The 20,977-nt window shown below is 40.1% G+C and overlaps 1 protein-coding gene across 3 annotated transcripts in view; it reads right to left on the reverse strand.

Annotated features, from left to right (window-relative positions):
* Positions 1-20,686, reverse strand: part of SH3GLB1 (SH3 domain containing GRB2 like endophilin B1) — a 27,182-nt gene extending 6,496 nt beyond the window's left edge. The window contains exons 1-6 of one of the 3 annotated variants that reach the window (XM_019531150.1): positions 20,522-20,686; positions 13,695-13,823; positions 9,089-9,222; positions 8,663-8,755; positions 4,082-4,168; positions 2,599-2,622 (exon numbers count right to left, since the gene is read on the reverse strand). In XM_019531150.1, the coding sequence (XP_019386695.1) occupies positions 2,599-2,622; positions 4,082-4,168; positions 8,663-8,755; positions 9,089-9,222; positions 13,695-13,767 (411 nt within the window). In that variant the 5' untranslated portion in view covers positions 13,768-13,823; positions 20,522-20,686. The remainder of the gene's footprint in view (positions 1-2,598; positions 2,623-4,081; positions 4,169-8,662; positions 8,756-9,088; positions 9,223-13,694; positions 13,824-20,521) is intronic. The other 2 variants (XM_019531151.1, XM_019531152.1) reach the window with 2 other exon arrangements.
* Positions 20,687-20,977: the final 291 nt, after the last annotated feature.

The following is a 20,977-nucleotide window of genomic DNA, read 5'->3' on the forward strand; positions in this document are numbered from 1 at the left end:
TAAGAAGCTTCGGAAGGAGGTAAGATTCAGAGTCAACCAGTATTATTTCCTGATTCCACATCATGCCAAGTTCTCCAGGGAGATTTGTGAAGTTTTCTGATACTTCAAATTGCAGTAGACTCTGGGTCTCCCTCTACGACCACAGAAAATATAATATAAAAAACAGGAAATTGTGACTGATCTGCATTCTACAGAAACCCTACAATGGCAAGTGTTTAGTTGGGCAAATAAAGCCAATTTCCTCCCTTCACAAGGGATGGCAAAATTAAGTCACACTACATACAGATTTAACTCATTTACTACTTTCAGACAGTGTCACAAATTTAAGAAAAACTGAGGAAACAAGAATTTAATCTGCTTATTAAAGTGTGATTATATAATTTAAGTCTTCCAACTAGTTTCCTCACCCATTTTTCATTGCTGGCAACTGAAGATTGGTATTATGGCATACTCCTGGTAAAAGCTGTATATAGACAGCTGGCCTTCTGAACCTATAAAACCTTCAGGTTCACCACCTCAGTTTTTAATGCAGCCAAAAGAAAACATTGGAATTTTAGGTTTAAACTACTCTCTCTACCAGTCCGGTATTAACTGTAGTAGCAGCTTAAAAAACCCTACACCAAGTCGCACACAAGTTTCATAGTTTGTAGGGTCGGAAGGGACCTGAAGTTGGTGGCCCATAAGTGTTTTCCACTGAGGTCTGTTAAACTGATGCCTCCTCCAATTCAGTTCAGAACAAGGATCTATAAGATTACGGGCATGCTGCAGATCTTACTTATTAAGTATGAGCCCTCAGTGTAATTGTAAACCCAAGAGAATAAGTACACAGAAAGCAGAGAACAAGGCAAGACAGAGTAAGACTAGAGAGGTAGTATCTCTCTACTGCTATTGGGTATGAACACATGAATGCTGCAGCAGTTTCAAAAGGGCAGACGATGTTCAATGGAACAAGCATGAGATGATACAGCTGTAGCAAAACTTCTCCAAGTTTAAGACTGCTTCCTAGTTCCCACCTTGTACACTAACAGTTGGAAAAGTAACATCTGCTGCCATTTTGAAATGGCTCCAAATGTACACACTGTATTTTAGCAATGTTCTCTAAGTATAGAAATGTCCAATTTTTAAGTCCATACATGCAACAAAAGAAACAGAACTGAAGAGGTTGCAGTAGAACGACAAGAAGTGCCTCTAATGCCTGGAAGAACATGTCTTGCAGCAAGAGACTAATGAAGTTCAATATTTAGTATTTTAAAGAGAGAGAGAGAGAGTACCTTCATGGGGAAGACGTTTGATAACTAAATTTTAAAACAAGTAGAAAATGCATAATGAAATCAAACAGTGAGAAGCTAAAGCAGACAATTTCAAACCAGAAATAGTTCAGCATTTTAGTAGTCAGGACAATTAACATTAAAAACCTTACTTAGGAATAAGAGATTCTCTTATTTAAAGCTTTGTCCTGGCTTAAAGAAATAACACGCAGCTGTAATCTCAAAGTACAATTTGCCTGAATGTATTTGCATGAATTAGTCTACCTTTGAAAGGAGACATTAGTTGTAGCTTTGAATATCCTGACTGGATGGCTTCTAGGTTTATTATTTCTTACACATTTTACCCTACAACACTAAGAACAAACAAAAACGTTGTAACAGAGATAAAATGGTTGGAAACTCAGTTAGCATTAAGGCTTGAAAACAAATCTGTCAATATCTAGGGCTCAAAGTTTGCCAATGACTTTTTCCTTAAAAAATGTTGGTTGTTAGTCAGCCTGACCCCAGCATCTCTCACCCAGTTTTTTGTAACAGACCAGCTTGTTTAACTGTCAGCTCAATAGTAATAAAACAGCATGACTCAAAGAATGTCTACATTTTAGTCCCAGCTCTCAGATTTGAGACCCTGACCATTTCACAACTTATTGTCTTACTTATGTCATAGGGGAAGGAGGGAAAAACAGCTCTGTAACAAGTGAGATAGGACACAATGTCCAGTCACAAAGGCTGAAGTTGAGGAGTCTCTCAAAATATTGTCTTTCCAGCCTACACGTAGTCTTATGTATCACCATTTTACAGCATGAGTTTGCATTCAGGTTGTCTTCCACCTAAACCTGAAAAAGCTAGCATTGATTCTCCATTTTCCAGTGCAGTTTGCTTCTTCAGCTGCTCTCAGTTCAGCACTTGCACACTAGGAGGCAAATAGCTGCATGTGGTGGCTCTGAATTGCCATGCAAGAGAAAAATATACAATCCTTTAGAACATTTGAACTTATTATTGGGAGTCTGGCTTCAAAGAAGACATTGTCTCAAGCAGTTAAGTTTTGTAAGAGAAGCCCTGTAGTCCTTTCCTACTGCAGTGTCACAAGAAGATCACATGTTTTCCTGTGGTGGAGCACACTGTTTATTTTCAAGTGCCTCACACATCACCATTAGGATTTTGAAATTCTCTGCAAGGGGCGAGATGGTATTTTGATGCATCAGACTAATAGTATTTTATGTTTCTGCTCTTCATACAAGGTCTTAATTATACTGCACTAGCATACACATTTTGTTTCATAATTCTTCTGTTTCTGAAGGGGTTTTTTTTGTTTTGTTTTTTTTTTACTTACTTTTGTCACTTCTTCTGCCCAAATCTAGTTAGCATTAAAAGTTAGAGAAAAAAATACACACTTAGAACAGCATGGTGTTGTTTTAACACAGTATAGCCATACTTTTTTTTAAAATGCTTCCCCCACTCTCCCAAGTTTAAAGTCTCTAAAAGATTGGGCAACCTACTCACTGCAGCCATATGAAAGTCTTTGGTATGAATTATGCTAAATGTGGCATGCATTGTTTTAAATACAGTAGAAAAATTGCAGTTTGAATACTGCAATTGTATAGTACTATATAATTTTATAAATCGCTCTAAATGGAGAGAGAACAGAGTTAAAAAACAACACTGGTTTACCATATAACATGGAAGTATTGTAACACCACTTAATTATTTAGAAAATAGATAGATCAAAGAGCCTAAATTATAAAGCTTAGAATAAATGAGTGATTGTTAGTTTAGCAATGAATATTTTTAAAATGTAGTAAACGTAATTAAGGTCAAAACACTAAACCAATTAAAATAGCCTCACATTTGACTGAAAGAAAGTCTACTAGACGCACTGTGTTAAATAGAGACAACAAAAAGGAGTGATTTCTCTTGCTATATTAATTTAATTATTGGTTGCCTGCCTCCACGAGAACAACCATTAAACTGAACAAATGGACTAAACAGCATTTACAGATCTCAACAACACCTTTAAAAATTAGTAGCAAAAAGAGCTGTTTTACAATACTGTTTTTCTTTAGTTAAGGATGTTGCAGTCAGAAAACCTGAAAACCAAAGTCTTACTGTCAGAGATAATAGTTAAGAAATACACAAGCAACACCCAAGGCATCATTTGTTTTTTAATGAGAGAGAAAATTCTTAGCTTTCTGATTTATCTCAGTAACAGATCCCTAAACATCGGTTTTAAGCTACAGACCACAATCAATGCCCAAATGAAGGACCATCATAGCATCTTGTGTGTATTTTGTAATGAGCATCTCAACTGTTTGTGGCAAGTAATATTAATTTTTAGGATAGGAAATGCACTTGATCTTAGCCAAAAAGCCAAGAAGCGATGGACTTGCAACAAATATAGATATCTTATCTTGGTTTCAAATTAGCCCACCCATACTAGAATATTTAATTTTTGTATTAAACAAATATGTATAGAAGTTTTCCATAATATTCTTAGATATGTTGCATAATTCATACCAGTCTATACAGAGCACAATGGGAATTTTTTTTCGCCACTCAACTGAACTCAAATTAAGTAATGAAAATATTTTCAAATGAGTCTGTTAAGCTTTTCTGACATCAATGATGTGAAAAAATAGACTGTATTTGGTCTAATAGAACAATATTTAACAACATGGTCATAAGTTTGTTTTTGATAGAGACAAAAATAATGGAATATTCAAGTACCCAAAAAGCTTATGTGACAATTAGCCACATGACTCAGATAGCAAGAGGAAACACTTTGTAAGAGAATGAATGAACACAGGAGGCCAACAAACCTTTAGCCACTTTACATGCAGCAAGTTGAGCATGTAAGAGACATTTACCATAATGTTATTTTCTTCAGGCTGAGACGTGTTTAGTTGCTTAGGTGCATAGATAACAAAGACAAAACCATGTTACACTGTGAATACAGTTGGAAAATAAGTTTACTGAACGCTACACGATTAAACTAAACAGACTGTGAACAAAACACAAAAAGATCTAGACAATTTCGTGTTTAATTCAAACATTTTTGTTTAGCCACTTTAAATACTGCTCTCAGCTAAGTAATTTGGCTATCAGACATATATCACTGCTAGTCTGGAAAAAGATTAAAATAACAATATTCTATGTGCATTGGTTTCATTTCCTTTTATGCTGCAGAAAATATGAAGAGATTTTGAGGTCATTAAAGAAGGCAATATTATAAACCCTAAATGAAAGTGTAATTTACTTAGGCCAGTGGTTTTCAACCTTTTTTTTGCAGTGCCCTAAAAAATTTCAAATGTTTACAGACATGGAACCCTTCCCCCACCCAGTGTTTTACTGGAAGAGGACTCACATTAGTTTGGCCTGGATCCCCAGCATCCGTATAGCTCACATGCTTCAGCAGGGCTTTTGGGCGCTTTTACCTAATAGCTAATTGAGTCAGCTATTAGGTAAAAGCGCCAAAAAGCCCCACTAAAGCACCTGAGCTATACAGATGCTAGGCAAGCTGGGTCAAAACAACTCGATTCCTCTTCTGGGCATGTGCTGTGCTTGGTGCCAGGGTGCACCAAGCTGAAAGTAAAGCTCCGTCGTTTTGTTTTTTCCGTGTCTGTAAGTACCCCTTGGGCACGTCCAGACGAGCCCGCATGTGCCTCTTGCCGCATCTTAAAGCAGTTTGAGATGTGGCAAGAGGCATGTTGGGAACAAAAAAGCATTCCCCGTACTGCATATTTGCAGCAGGGGCTCAAAATTTGATACCTGGATATCCAGGTATCAAAAAAATTACAGAAAAAAGCAGGGCAGGACATGGGGGGGGGACTTGTGGGGGGCTGTGGGTGTGGACAGAGCTGCTCTGGAGGAGTGGGTACCCTACCTACTTCCCCCTGCATGGACCACAGTCCCCTCCCCGCCTGCTCCCCCCACAGCAGTAGCCCATTGGGGTGCTCAGAGTCCTCCTGGCAAAGCCTGCCTGCAGCACAGAGCAGCAGAGCTTGGCTCCAGCTGCCTGGTACCCGGTGGTGCTTGTAGCAAACTGCACAAGCCCAGCCTGGTGCAGCGTGGCACCATGCACCTTAGGGCAGTTCTGGGCCACTCAAGCTGTCATCCAGGGCCCCATGCTGCTTGTGGGGACCATCTGCCACACCATCCTCGGTCCTGCATGGACAGGGCCCTGCGTGCTTTCGGGCCAGGCTGCTCCCATGCATGCAGGCAGGATCCAGCCTGGTGCAACAGGCAGTCTCCACGAGCAGTTTGGGGCTCCAGGTGACAGCCCAAGCAGCCCAGCGCTGCCTGAAGACCTACGGCGCCATACCAAGATGGGCCACACTCATGCGATGTGGCAGAGGCAGCACCAGGTGTCAGACAGCCAGGGCCAAGCCGTACTGCCCTGTACTGCGTGGAGGGGCTGTGCCAGGAGGCCCCGAGCACCTTGATGGCTGCTGCTGCTGCTGGTGAGCTGTGGGTCCTCCGGGGCTGGGGAAGGGTTCTGGGACCTGCAGTCCCTGTGCAGTGGGCTGTAGTCCTGGGGGGTGGGGCCTATGGGCCCTGTTGGGGGGGGCAGTCCATGAGCTGGGGGGGGCTGCACCCTGTGGGGGCCAGGGAACCCACCCCTCCTGTGCAGTCTCACCATACATCTCTTCACATCAACAGTCCCCCCACAATCCACCCACAAACCCCACACCCCCAGGCAACTCCTACAAACCCCTCACCAGATACCTGGCCCTGGGAGTCAGTAGCGAGGAGACTGGGGCAGGGGACACACTGTGAGTAAGCGGCAAGGCATATTAGTGAGCATATCAGCTGCACATCCTGGTGAGCAAAGGGGATAGGAGCAGCTCTGATTTTTCTATGACAAAAAGCCAAAAGTAAATGCCAAAGTGTATAGATATTTAGAATTTATTTTATTCTGATAACTGAGGCACCGGTAGGCTTCCAAATTGCTTTAAACTTGTAAATGTATCAATAAAACATTGCTCAACTGATCTCTCTATATATAGTGGCATTTCGTTTTAGTAGCAGAAGAACACTGTTTTGGGTATTTTAATGAAAGGATTTGGATTTCTTACCACAGAATTTGCAATTTTTAAACAGGGAACACTAGGATCTCTGCTGGTTAGACAAGTAGCAAGACGCAGGCAGAGAAGCCTGGCCAGGGCCAGCACTGGAGACCTAGCGGGAGGGCAGAGGAGGTGGCTGACCTGTTGGCCATTTGGGCCCAAAAAGACACACTTTGACTGTTCAGAGCAGGCCACTGGAAGAAGCATATTTTCTGGGCAATAGCTGCCCAGATAGCAGAACAGGGGCATCCCATCCAGGTCTGGCAGGCATGCAGCCACAGGGCCACAGGTCAAAGGGGGTGGATGCTGTCGCAGGTGTTACAGACAGGCAGCAACCTCCACTGCCAGACTGCTACAGTGGGTAGAGGGGACAGGGGCCACTCTAGGTAAGGGCTGCTTTAGTAGTCCAGCTGGCACAAGGGGTAGTACCCCTGGACACCAACTGGCTGGGCCTCAGAAGCTCCTGAGGGTAAGTAGCCCTTAGCTGCTCACCAGGGCAGGCTTTTATACTGCTGGCCCCAGGCTCTAGCTCCCCCTGCTTGCAGATCTGGGAGGAACTGGGCAGGTCATTTTGCCCCAAGTACCACAACTTGCTCCACACCAAAGTCCATTTCCAGGCATGTGCACTGAGGCAAAAATCCCCAGCTCGATTTTTTGCCGCTTCTACTTGAATTGCTACAAGCACACGTGACTGCATGCGTGGACACGCCCCTTATGTCTATACCAGTGAGTCTCACCCAGGGTTATGTAGTAACATCCTGGGGTGCTGCAAGACCCTTACAAGTGCTGTGGGGTGGCACAATTCTAACACTGCTAGATGTGCAAACACCTACATGGTTCGTAAGAAAAACCAAGGAATTTCAAATCAAAATCTAGAGCATCAAAAACGTTTTAACTCAGCATGGTCTTTCCAAGCTCTTTGCAATCTAAGAATTTCTCTTTTATTTTTCCATAGTCAAAAAAACAACTGAAAACAAAGACCTGGCATTTTTGAAGGGTGCCTTGAATCTAATGAAGTTGAGAACCTCTGGTCTCAGCTTAAAACCCAAACCCTTTCTTCATTTTGAGCACTAATATTTACTGGTTTGACACAGCCGCTAGACACAGGATTAGAATTGAAGTACAGGTAGAAATGATAACACAGTTAAGATGTTAAGTGGCATGATCCACCAGCACTACACACCATTTGGTAGTGAAATGTTTAAAGGGTAAGTAGATTTTTGTAAGAGTGGCTGTGAAGCAGCAACTGCAAAGTAACTCGATCTCCTACGTGAAGTCAGCTAATACCTAGTTTTTTCTGATGGGGAGAAAACTAATGAGTGTAAGCAAATCCCAGTATAACTCAAAGTAATAACTACGCTAAAGTTTTCCAAAGCAACTGTTCTAAAAGTGGCCAGTCCTTGAGCTATGTAGCGCGACGAATATACTGCCAGACTTACAGTAGCAAGCCATTTGTATTTTAAAAAAAGAAGGTACAAAAATGATTTTCATATTTTTTCTGAAGTTATGCAAGATTCTAACAAAACACAGCAAAGAACAAGACAATATGGAAATGTGGTACTGCATGTAGTTTAACATACATCACAGTTTCACCTAATGGTTCACTCTCACTTGCAACTGATCTGTTTATACTCCCACAAAATCTATACTCCCACAAAAAGCAACCACAATACAAGCTATTCTTGAAGTTTGGAACCCCAAAACCACCACCAACACCCTTAACAGTACTATGTGAAGAAGTTCATTCACAATTCTTTGTATTCAAAAGGTGTTACAATAAAATGCTTTAGGATAGAAGAGATGCTATACAAATGTCTGTCAAGTTGCATTGTGAAAAAAAGTTAGGGAATAAATTTAAACACCAGTTAGCACTGTTCCATTTTCCTCCATCATGTGCCACTTAGGCATTTCTGGCCAAGTGAAAACCAAAACAAAACAAAACTACATACTAGATGCATCTACACATGCAATTAATACAAAGCAATAAACTCCAGAGTTTACTGCTGTTTGAGTATGTGCCCAAGAGCGCAGCATGTTGAGCTGGATCACAGCAGCCCCGGCTGGCAGTGAGCCAGGGGGGTGTCAGGCTGCCAGGCTGTACTTTGTATTTACAAGTAATATCTTGTTGCAGAGTAAATCAGTTTACCCCAGCCTAACAGGGGCATGTGTACATGCCAAGATGTTTACTGCGCAGCTAATAAGTCTATTTTGCAGTAAACATCTTGTCTAGATGTGCCCAATCAGTTAATATAGGATGAGAAAGGTCTGTTTTTGGAGAGTTAAGGCAAGCCTATGTGTACTTTTTTTTCCAAATATTAACAATAGTCTACTTACTGCAGCTCTAGCTTCTGCAACCTTTGCCTTCTTCAGTCTGGTTTTCGCTGCATCCAAATCTAGTCTCTTGTTTTGCAGTAGCTTTCTTTCTTTCTATAAGTTTAGGAAAATCAGTTAGGTTACATAATCAGGGTAATTATGAGTCTGCAATACCCAAGCATTGCTAAGCCACTTACTTGAGACTGTATTCCTAATGTACCACATAAAACTGAACTTTTAAACTTAGTGAATGTGGCAGGTGTTCACAACATATTTGCTTTTATAAAACACTGTTTTGCTTGCTTTTTTAAGTCTGCTTTAAAATATACTCATGTTTTTAAAAGCTTCAAGTGCCCAAAGCTGAAATTTAACTATCCCCATTTCCACTTAAGTATTTATATTGAGAAATATTGAGATATATAAAAGGAAGCACATTTCTCAACTTACAGCAATTGTTTTGTAGTCCCCTTCAATAAAATTTCTTAGTGGAGTGAGAAAGTTTATAGCAGATGTTTGTATTAGTTCTCTGTCTGCAGTCCCAATTCGCTTTTGTGTTTCCCCACATTTGATGAGTGCATTTCCTGAAAAATAAAAAGAGATATCTGTTGTCCAGTTGTTCCTGTATGTGGTTAACAAACAGGCTCCTAAGAACAGGAACTTAAGCCAGAAGTTTGAAAACTAACCAGTAACCAAAAGGAACAGTATTTTATGAAGTACGAACAGTTACTTTCCAGTTACATTTACTTTAAAGTAAGTAAAAGACATATTCATTGTTAGGTCTTAAATGGGACTAGTTCATCATCATCAGTCACATGACACAAGGGTAACAGTTTTCCAGTATATAGGGAAGTTTGATCAGTGAGTCTGTACATGACTGACGGGGTGGATCCAAGAGCTGCATATTTAGCTGCAGATGTGGCAGATATGACCCTTATTTCCCAAACTATCCTGGTGATATCAGGTTGTAGCTCTTTTCCTTTGAGATGCTTTCATTTATCTGCCTGCATAGTGAAGAGAGTCTAACCAAAACAACTGATACTTTGCCATATATCATGGTGCCACCAGGAACAATTCAGTGCTTGAGTCTCCCAGGTTTATATCACATGTTGATATCACATTTCTTCAGACTGTCCTTGAAGGTGTCCTTAAATCTCTTCTTTTGCATGCCTCTTGAGCAATGACCATCTGTGAGTTGGGAGTATAGGGCCTGTTTCAGAAGCATACTGTCAGGCTTCCTTATGATATGTCCTGTCCACTGGAGCTGCTGCTATACAAACACAGCTCCAATGCTGGTGTTGTTTACATGAGCCAGAATGCTGGCATTCATTCGCCTGTCCTTCCAATTATTATGTAAGTTTTTCCAAAGACATTACTGATGGTAATGTTCCAAAGCTTTTAGGGGTTTCTGATATGTCATCCAAGTATCATACCATACACAGGGTAGGGATGACAACAGCCAGGCACACAAGAAGTTTGGTTTAGGTCCTGATGTCATTATCATCCAAGACAGGATTCTGGAGACTTCTAAAGGCATCCAATGTTGAACACTGTCTACGTTTATGTTTTAGCCAAAGTGGCTTCCCAGGTAATGGAAATGCTCAAAGTTCCTGAAGAATTGCCCTACAATTGTAATATGAGGAGCAGCTGGCTGGTTCAGAGTAGGTTGGTAAAAGTCTCTTTGTTTTGATGACACGGACAGTGAGCCCAACTTTTCGTATGCTTCACAGAAGCAATCAAGAGTGACCTGGAGCTCTTCAGTTGAGTACGCACACACTGCACAATCATCAGCATACTGAAGATCAGTAATGGAGGTGTTGGTTATCTTGGATTTGGAATGTAACCCATCAACGTTAAAGATTTCTATCTATATGGTACTGGATGTTTACTCCAGATGGAAGTCCATAAGCAACGAGACCTGGAATAGCTGCAATACAGAGTGTTTGCTTTACTAGTGAAGAGGTCTGTTTCTGAGACATTGCTTAGGACAGTTACTGTCATGTTGTCATGAAGAAGTCGGATGACAGTAACAACTCTTGGCGGGCATACAAATCTCATCAGGATCTTTCACAGAATCTCTCTGTTGATTGAATCAGAGGCCTCAGTCAGGCCAATGAAGCCGATATAAAGATCTCAGTGTTGCTCGCAACACTTCTTCTGCAGCCATCTAGGAACAAAGACCGTATCTACTGTACCACTGAGCGGTCTGAAACCACGTTGGGACTTCAGTAAAATCTCCTCTGCAAGCAAAGTAAGTCTACTGAAAAGAACACCGGTAAGGTCCCTCCCAGCTATGGACAGGAATGCAATACCACAATAGACAGGATTGCAGCAAGTATCTCCTTTTTCAAATATGGTAGTGATTCTGGCATCTCAAGTCACTGGGAATCTCTTTATGTTTCCAGTTTTTCAGAACAATGATGTACAGTTGGTGAGACAGAGTTTTTTTTCCAAATCACACAAATTCCAGCTGGCATTTCATCAGGACCACATGCTTTGTTGTTCTTTATCTGTTTAATAGCCTTCAAGGCCTCTTGAAAGATTGATGAATCTGCAAGGTTGTCCTTAACGTTATAGAATGGCTTTGATGGGATTGTATTCAACATTAGAACCTCTCTTGAGGAGCTCTTGGAAGTAATCCTTCCACTGTGCGCTGATAGTGAAGCTGTGTTTAAGTTATATTCTTCCATTCCTGGACCTCGGAGGGATGGCTCCTTGTGTGCTTGGCACATAGATGGCTTTGGTTGTGCTGAAGAAACTACCTAGGTTATTGCTGTCAGCACAGTCAAAAAATATTTTTTGCTTTGTCCTTCCACTTTTTCCTCATGCTCTTGAATTGTCTTCTGGTTCTCAATTTTAAATGTGTCCATAAATATATTGCTTCTGTTTGAAATTGATGTCATTCTGAAAAGCTTTGAAGGCTCTCATGGGAATTTGAACTTTCCTGTCATTCTCATCTAACCACTCTTGATGTTTCTTTGTGGAGAAGCCTGGCTATTCTTCAAATGCCTCAAGATGTCTTTCTTGAGGCTATTCCACTGATCATTACTGTCAAGATCATGAGGGACGTCAGGTAGTTTCTCACTGAGGCACTGCTGGAGATTATCACCATTAGTAGGCTCTTTCAAGTACTGGTGTTTGATATTTGAGCCTCTTGGTTGCTTCTTATGTCATTTTAGGGTAATACATATAGACATGACAGAACGTATCAAACAATGATCCATCCAGCAGTTGTGCTGGTCATGGTTCTGGTTATATAGATGTTGCAGTGGTCCTGGGCGCACACTATAAAGTAGTTAGTCAGCTGTAAGTGTTTTGAGTGGGGTAGGCATCCTTGATGTCTTTCATTTGTTTCTTTGGCAGGGTTAGTGATGATGAACCATAAAAACCATATTCATTGTTAGATTTTAAATGTGAATAGTTAGCAAAATTATGGTGATAGTACCTAGCTATCTACAGCAGTCCTATCTTAAGTATCTGTTTCATTCACTTCTCAGTGTTATAGTTTAATCCAAAAGCAGTCCCCTGCAAAGTCTGATGGAGTACTCAAGCACTTTAAATTTTTACTTACTGGTCAAGTCAACTGTTGGAAAGCTTTTAAATTCTAAATACAATCTAGTTTAGAAGACAATTTAGAATTGTACTTTAATTGAAGATTATTATTAAGCCTGACAACAACTGTTACAGAAGCTTAATTTAGTCCAACAACGTAATTAAATTAGAATTTTGTTAAAATATCCTGTAATAAAGTCTTCATTATCCTTCCCTTCTTACCATTCCCAATTTGTTTTATACACTCTTACGGTACATGCAACTTTCCCATGAGTGTTGATCAACACCTGTTTCCCACCTTCATTAACTTTTCAGCATATTCAACACTCATATAGTAACACTCGCTTAAGAGCAGATAACACAATATAATATGCCAATTATACTTTCCCGATTTAAAAGCATTACAGCAAGCTGTAAAGTAAGAGGGCAACATCTGCCTGTAAAGAATTAGATACATTAGTTTGAATGACTTATTTTTGAAAAGGATGAAGACCAGCAAACTTTGGACCTTATTAATATGGGAAAAGATGAGATGATCAGGCATTTGCAGCTGGTTTGTCACTTCCGTAATGTAAAACAACAAATAAAACAAAAACAAAACCCCCCCCACAAAATTAGTAATGGTTGTCTTACTTTTTGCCAAGACACTTTTATTTTGGAAGCTTATGTGTTGTTCTTTCCTTTCTGAGGAAATTACTACTCTGAGACAAAGAATTCATTCCTCACAAAACAGGGTTCCTCTCCCCCTGCCATTTACTTGCTTCATCTCGTTGTGTTCTGAAATGACAACTACCAGGCTTTGTAATTTGTGCACCCTGGCAACTATATATTTATGCATTTTTGGTTGGTTAAAAGTAACCGTTACGCCAGTTTAAAGAGTTGTTTTAGAGTCGCAGGTAATGCAAAACCTGTACTTCGAATATTTTCAGAGATCCAACTTTAATAACTAATGTAGCAATGCTGCACAGGTAAGCACTTGCAGAGTGGGAGAAAGTTATTAATTATAAAAGACATACATTAGAGAGCTAGCCTTTTGCAGAAAGGTTCAATTTGATTTTAGGAAAGTTACTGTGAAATTCCAGTGAGATTTAAATCAAGGTTGTCTTTTTTATAAGAACTCCTACTTTGCAGAACATGTGAAAGGCAGTAAAATAAATATTTTATCAAATAAAATATTTTATCCACGCATTAGAAAGTAACTACACTTTACCCTTACAGCTAAAGATTCATAGAGAGACCAAATTCTAGAGCTAACAGTTCAGGCAGTAAAAAGTTATGTATCCACAAAAAGGTGGAATTGTGGCTCCAACAGCTGTTGTAATGGAATTTACCCTCAGTCTGGGTTAAGAACTCAGATGTTTTTGAAAAATGTCAAACTGTTAAAAAATTGACAACTTTTGCACATGTTTATTAGAAGGAATAGAAAATGTCTCTTACTCTACATTGGGTATTTTCTTGCACAAGGCTGTGCATTTGGTTTATGACACAAGAGCCATCTTCTTACCATATGCTGTCCCTGGGCCAAATTCATTCCCAGCATCTATCATATATTGGCCCAGTAATTCTGGATTATTCATACGACTTGGTGCTTTGCGGTCCAACTTTTCATAGACAAATTCTTCTATTCTAGCATCTAAAAAAAGTTTCAGAAATACATTACTGTAGACCAAGAGCAGTATTAGAATGAATTTACAAACAGGATCATAATTTACCAAATCATTCACTTAACATTAAAGTGTTAAGTACTTGGATAAAGTGATAAATCACCAAGACAGATGTGTTCATGTTTTTCTTCATCTACATACTCGGTTTATAAATGTTTCTAAATGGCTACTTAAGAAAATGCAAAATGGGATTTTTTCAAAATCATGAAGTTAAATCAATCATTGCATTTCCTCACATACCACATGCCCCCAACTAAAGACATACAAGTTGTCCTAGGAAGGTACAATGAAAAAAAATCCTTCTAGAGTCATGGCCAAAAGCTAATTTCATGAAGCAGGGACAGAGCCTCATCTTCAGCTCACTTCCCCCTCCCCTAACTGCTCAGACAAAAGCTATAGTTTTTGGTCTTCTGGTTGCTCAGTCAAAAGCTACCATCAATTTAGCAGAGGGTGTAAGAGGGTTCAAACTCCAGCTCAGATGCTAAAGAGTGGACCTTGCCCCTGCTGCCTGCTGGCCGAAAGAGCAGCATAGCCCCTGGTAGCCATTCCAGTGTCTCTATGCTTCCATTCCTGTGGAAAAGTCAACCTCTCCACTTAAGACACATGTCCCAATTTTAGGGGGTGGTATATGAGTAAATACAATAAAATGTATGTAACAGAGTTGATACTGCAGACTAAGTTGTCCCTTAAGCAAAACTTGAGCTACCTCCTCCACCTTTAATGCATCTGCACAGCCTCATCTGATTTCATCCAAAGAAAATCATTCTGTTAACTCACAGGGAACAATCACAGGATTCTTCTCTACAGGCAAAAATGACTTTGATCATTCTCCATAGTAAGAGAAGCAAAGATTTTACAATCTAGCAAGAGAGAGAACCAGCTCCAGGGAGAAGGCCTGCTAACTCCGGAGAGTTGTTTCTTTTTTAGATCTGTGGTTTAAAAAATTCCAGGGTAAGTAGTACACTTTTCTGCTTTTCATTATAGATGGGTTTGAAACAGCTCCCTCTATTCCGACTTGCTCAGAGTAAAGAATCTAACATTTTGCAGTTTGAAACCATCAAAAGTAAGTCAAGTTATCTTTCTACAGAGCTAAAGAAGGTGTAAATGTCATGGGCTTGTTTAATACAGTCCGTCTCATGTTTATGAGGAAATTAAGTGTACTTTCCTGAACAAAAATGATTTTTAATACCAATTTCTATTTTCCATGTTTATATACATGTTCATGATTACTTCAAAATTGAGCACATGTCTACAGGAGGCTTTTACTGATATTATAAAAAGTAAATCAAATGCACTCTGATTTTAGAAAATAGGCCAAAAAATCTTCTGGGTACCAAGTAAAGCATTTATGTAGGAAGTGTTGAAGAGTTTGATTTACTGTGGATGAAGAATAGTTAATTTGTACACTGAGTATCTCCAGATTAGATTTTAACTGAACATTAGACTCTTCAAAATTACTGTATTCTCTCATATATAAACATACACCTTTTCCTGCAAAATCAGAAACCCAAAATAAGGGTGCATATATTAAGCATGTTAGCTGATTTTCAGCCTGGGATAGAAGCACCTGCTTTGCTTCCTGCTGTAAAGTGCAGCAGTTGTGGCATTACTATTGAGGCAGCTGAGGGAGCCAGTTGCTTTAATGGATCATTGTCCTTGACTCCAAAAGTGTTAACTAACATCTTTCCTTTTTAATGGTCTTTATGTTACACTAATAAAGCTAACCTTTCTTAGGGCTATCTTATCTGCTAGCTGATCTGGTCTCCCTCCTCCTCTTTCACAGACCTGGAGACTCTTTAGCCCATTTCAAAATCCTAGATTCACCCAAGGAGGACTATCTCAATATAGCTAGAGTTTCAGTTAAGCAGGAAAGGGTGGGCGAGACCGCTGAAGATTAGGCTTTGTCCCTGCTCTGGGCAGCTGTAACTCAGGAAAAATATTTTCTCCTTTATGCTGTCTTTCAAAAAAACAAGGTGTATATTATATTCTGGGCTGTGTTGTATATGAGAAAATATGGGTAACTTTTCCGCAGAAAAGCTGTAAGATTGCCACCCATTCACTATCTTTTTTACTCCATTTATCTACTACCATTTCACCAGCGTGGAGTTACAACTCAAGATTCTCTTTAAACATTTCCGTAAAAATCAAGGCATAATACAAACTTGAACTTCAGTATCAGATTTAATGTCCATTTTCCGCTTGATGTGTTTTTAAGTAACCAAGAATATGTTTAACTCTCTTTCCTCTGTCCTGCAAGACTGCTGGTACTCTGGGTGGGCTAAACCAGAATAAGTTCTTAGTTGGTTAGATTTTCCAAAAACTGGCCAAGTGACTAAATAATCCAGACTGATATTAAAGTTTTTAAAGACAGGGGTTGTCAACCAGGTGTACACATTCCTCTGGGGGTACTTGGGAAGGCCCCAGGGGGTACAGGGCAGTGGCGCAGGGCTGCCAGTACTTTGTTCCGCCACGCGCTTCCGGTGCCTTTTTTTTTTGTTGGTGCTGTGCGCTGCTGGCGCCTCCACTGCCAACACTTCCAGTTTTGCCATTACAGGCTTGCAGGGGACCCCCCGCTCATCGATTGGCTGCCGGGGGACCACCCCCCACCAGCCTGGCTGCCATCAACTAGCTGCTGAGGGACACCCCGCTTCTCAACTGGCTGCCAGGGGTACAGAGACCAAGAAAGGTTGAAAACCCCTGTCTTAGGGTGATTGCTAACTTCTATAGTTAGTGTTTCAGAATTTAGTGCTATTACAAATCATTTAATTAGCCAAATGGCACTTGGCCTACCGATTAGAATTTAAATTTATATGCATTATTGAAGTCCCATATGAATGTTATTATGAGCTTGTGATGCATTTTTCTTTTTAATATTCTTTCACGTTGTAGATGTTCAAACACTTAATTTTGTGATTTATAACTAGAATCACAAAGGAAATCATTTGAACAGGTCATGAGACATGTATTTCTTGGTTTACAAGTTTGTAGAATAGAGCTGAATCTTAGACTTGGTGTGAAATACAAGTAACCACTTAGCTCTAGCTTCCCCTGGTATATCTGCAAAAACAATGACCTGACTGGACTCAGAAGGGGTTGCAGAAGCTGATGCAGTGTTACTTCCTATTACAGCAGCTCCATAAAAAGCAAAAAAAGGAAAGAACTATCAGAAAAACCTGTGGGGGATAACTTGGGCCTGCCAGCCAAGAAGCTTGGCCACAAATGTTCTAGGCTCAGTTTGCAGACACGGTGCTTTGGATAAATGTTATATCTTTTATTAAACCAGCTACATAGTTGGAAAAATTGTTCTTTGCAAGCTTTTGGGCCCAAACACCCTTCTTCAGGCATAGGGAGAGTCTGCCATTGTTCTGTAAAAAACAACTACTGCCTTTCCCTAGCCCTGAAAACGGGCGTTAGTCCCCGAAAGGTTGCAAAGAACAACTTCTCCAACTATTTAGTTGGTCTAAAAAAAGAGATCCCATTTACCTAAAGAACCTTGTCTGCCTATGTCCTTAGACCAAAACAGCTACAACCAACACCCCTACGCTCAGTTTGGAAGTTGTTTATCTTTGATATTTAATAGCCGTCAGCTAAACTAACTAGCAACATGCATGGGCTCCTCCAACTGTAATCTCCAGTTGGTACCTTTTCCTATTAAGCCCTCGGTCTTAGTCATTTCTTTTGGGTGATGTTACTTTAGTTTCATAGGCCTGTTGTTATACATTTCTGTCTCTTGTGTACGACAACTAGAAGCAGGACTTACAGAGATGCTGTTATGCTTATTCTTTAAGTCTGTCCTATTAAGCAGTCTTTTTTACTGGAAAGGGGGCAGGGGAAAAGAGGGACTTAGGATAATTACTGTTTCTTTGTTACATACTTATTTCTCATATGTGATTGCTTACTTCTTCCCAACATTCTTATTCCAACTGTAAGCAAGACAGATGGAAACGACAGAGACAGACATGCCACATGGGCTCTTGATTTACAGTCCCTCTCTCATATATTCTTATATTAGTAACAAGGCTCTTTGTAATCCTGGCTACAGACAGAGAAGTGAAAGCAGACCCAATAACCCTGGCTCAAACATCTGTTTAAGCTTTTTGGTCCATCTAAGGAAGCATGACACTACAAAGTAGCCAATTCACTACTGCTACTACACTTGAAAAGTTGTCCCAGAGAGCAGTGCTACAGCTTTACATATTAAAGCTTCCCCCCACATGAATGTACATGCTCCCAAACAATATACAGAGGGCCTTTTAACAAACCATATGCACAATTTGGAATGTCTCTCTCTTGTATCTGGCTATCAACTACTTTAGATTTACTGCAGGAGTACATTCTATCCTTAACATAGATTCCTAATTTTGTATCTTCTTAACCTCTGTTCTTCACACATTCCAGGGGAAATAAGTTGTGTTTTTAGGTTTAATGTTTTGAAGACAGTGAACTTCATTATTATTTGGAAAGAGTTTTTCTCAAAGTCAGCTTTCGGTATAGCAAAAGAGTATTTTTTTCTAACCAAAACAATCAGCTCCTTTTGTAAAGGAAGTGTTAGGAGCAGGTTATGTCAAAAATCACATCTTTTAGCACAATATGATCTGGTCTCCCAATTCTAGATTCTTAAGTCTTAAGTCTAAGATGCTTAACTGAAGCTTCCTGCAACCCAGAAGCTTGTACCTTTTCTTATTCTTTAAGAACGCCTCTTTGGTTTGAGAATGATATACTCCTAAACAATCAAATAATCAAAGCTGATTTTACAAGCCCCAAAAGATCAAAGATATCCTCTTGCATTAGTTGTACTTGTGGCACTGCATACTCACAGGGAGAGGTGCTTTAGAAGCAAGACCATGATTAGATAGTACCCCCTTCCATCCACATTCTAACAAATCTAGAAGAGGAAGTAAAACAAATTGTATGTATATAGAGTTTAGAAAAGAAGACCAATTCAGAAGTCATTCAAGCTTGAAACTGAGTAGGATAGGAGGGTTACAATTTTGAGCCAATCCAATAATTTTCACTGAGTAGCTTAATTTATTTCAGTCTCATTCTGCTCACAGAATATTCTAAGTTGTTTCACTTTAAGGAAGTATTTGAATATTTGATGCTAGGGTTTTACTAGTCAAGCGTGACTTGTCAGCCTTGTTGCTCTTTCGGTTGAGACAACACACATATCTTATGTTTCCCATAGCCTTTGTTACCTCTCAGCTCTGTGTTCTTGGAGACCCCTGGCACAGTATGCAGACTGTCTGATTCACAAAGGGCTCACCGCCCCCCCGCCCTGCCTGAACAAGAACTGATTAGAGGAAGGACTTACAAAAGACAAGGAAGATGCAGTGGGATCGCACCTAAAGCCGTCCAGACAAGGGTGATAGGAGTGAAGCAACTCCCCGGTCTTATTGACATGGGAGATGGGACAGGAAAGCACCTTCATTAGCATTCAGGATGGAGAACAGAGATTCCAAGGCAGGGACCGCACTGAACTCTGGGACCAGTGAAGCACGGGAGCACTGCATGATGGGGGAATCCCTGCTCCAAATGCTACTCAACCCACATCTACACACATCCAGCTCAGCATTTATCAGACCAATTCTTGTAATGATTCCTTTACTGGTACCCAAAACACTGAATTTGCCTGTCTGTATTGTGAGCTCCCCCAGAGTAATACCACCCATAGCCAGGAGTGATCAGTTCCTATCAGGCCCATTGTTTACTCATAAACAAAGCTAGTGTTCTCCCTTAAGCCACTGTTAGTTCTCTACAAAAACCCCTACCCAAGCTCAAGTTTCTGTCATGGTACTTGGATCCAAAAGCTATGCCAGTTCCACTCCTTTTCTGCCTGGAATCCCTCCATTAATTGTGCTGAGGGCTCTCTGCCTTTCTGCGAGCTCCAACAAACACCTGGGAACCTCGACTGGTTCAAGCTTCACTGAGTGGCGAGCCCCACAACTCTTTTTTTTCCTTCTCTCTCTCTCTCTGACTCCAGGAACTTGACTTTTGCTTTCTTACTCCAGGCACAGCTTTCTAAACCTGACTTCTGTTGATCAAACTTGAGCTAGACTTCCCCAAATACCTAACTGAAACTATGTTCTATTGCAACTATGTTCTATTTGTCTCTCTTGGATGGCTATTACTATAGGTATCATCGTAAGTTCATATACCTGGCAATAAATAACTTTTATAGTTAAGCTGATTGCTTATACTCTCTCTCTGAACCTCACTTACTCTTCCTTCCTCCTGACCTTCCCATTTGCTCTGCAGCAATGCTTCTTTTACTCAAGCCAAAGATACCTGTAATGCCCAAAACTATGGTGGAATCTGCTCATCAAGGGAGTTACTATTAGGACCATTGTGACAAGAGATTGGGACATGCCGAGTTTTGAGGCACATGAGGGTATCTTTACTATTCATTCCATCCGGAAAGAGCACGTACCAACTGCAGAGGCTCCTCAGCCTCAGAATGGTTTTTTCAACCGGAAAGCTTGCTAAAAATTTTTCTCCAGCTATTTAAGTTGATCTAATAAAAGATATCAGACCCAAAGAACCTTGTCTGCCAGAGAGAGAATAATGAACTCCAATTGACTTATCTTAATACATATCAGCAATTCAAACTGCTATCCAATTACACTTGTTAATGCTAAAATAACAAAATAAAATCTAAAGTCCTACTTACTCGGATTTGGCTGCAGTAACACCTCTGTCTGTTTTAGAATTCTTTCTGTCCACAATTTTGTACATTCTGCTTTACTGAGAAGGTTCTCCAAGTGAGCATCTAGCTCTGTCTTCTCTGCTTGGCCAAGTTTTTCTTCTGTAAACTATTGTGATTAAAAACAGCTATATTAGCATAAAATACACAAATCAGCATAAATAACACCAGCATACATGGCTCATACTACAAGTTTACAATAATGAAATGCTAACCTTTATATTTGCTAAAATTATATTTTAGTATGTTTCCGAGAAGTTACGCGTACTTACGCAGTTTCAAGACACGACTTACTAACATTCCTGAAAAGAAAATTACATTTAAAATGCACGTAAATCAGAAGATAGCAAGCTCAGTGTGCTACTGTAAAACACTACTTAATGAAACCCACGTATTATTCATTTCAAATGGCATGTAAAAAAA

Source organism: Crocodylus porosus, unplaced genomic scaffold, assembly GCF_001723895.1.
Source record: "Crocodylus porosus isolate Cpor-Errol unplaced genomic scaffold, CroPor_comp1, whole genome shotgun sequence".
NCBI lineage: Eukaryota > Metazoa > Chordata > Crocodylia > Crocodylidae > Crocodylus > Crocodylus porosus.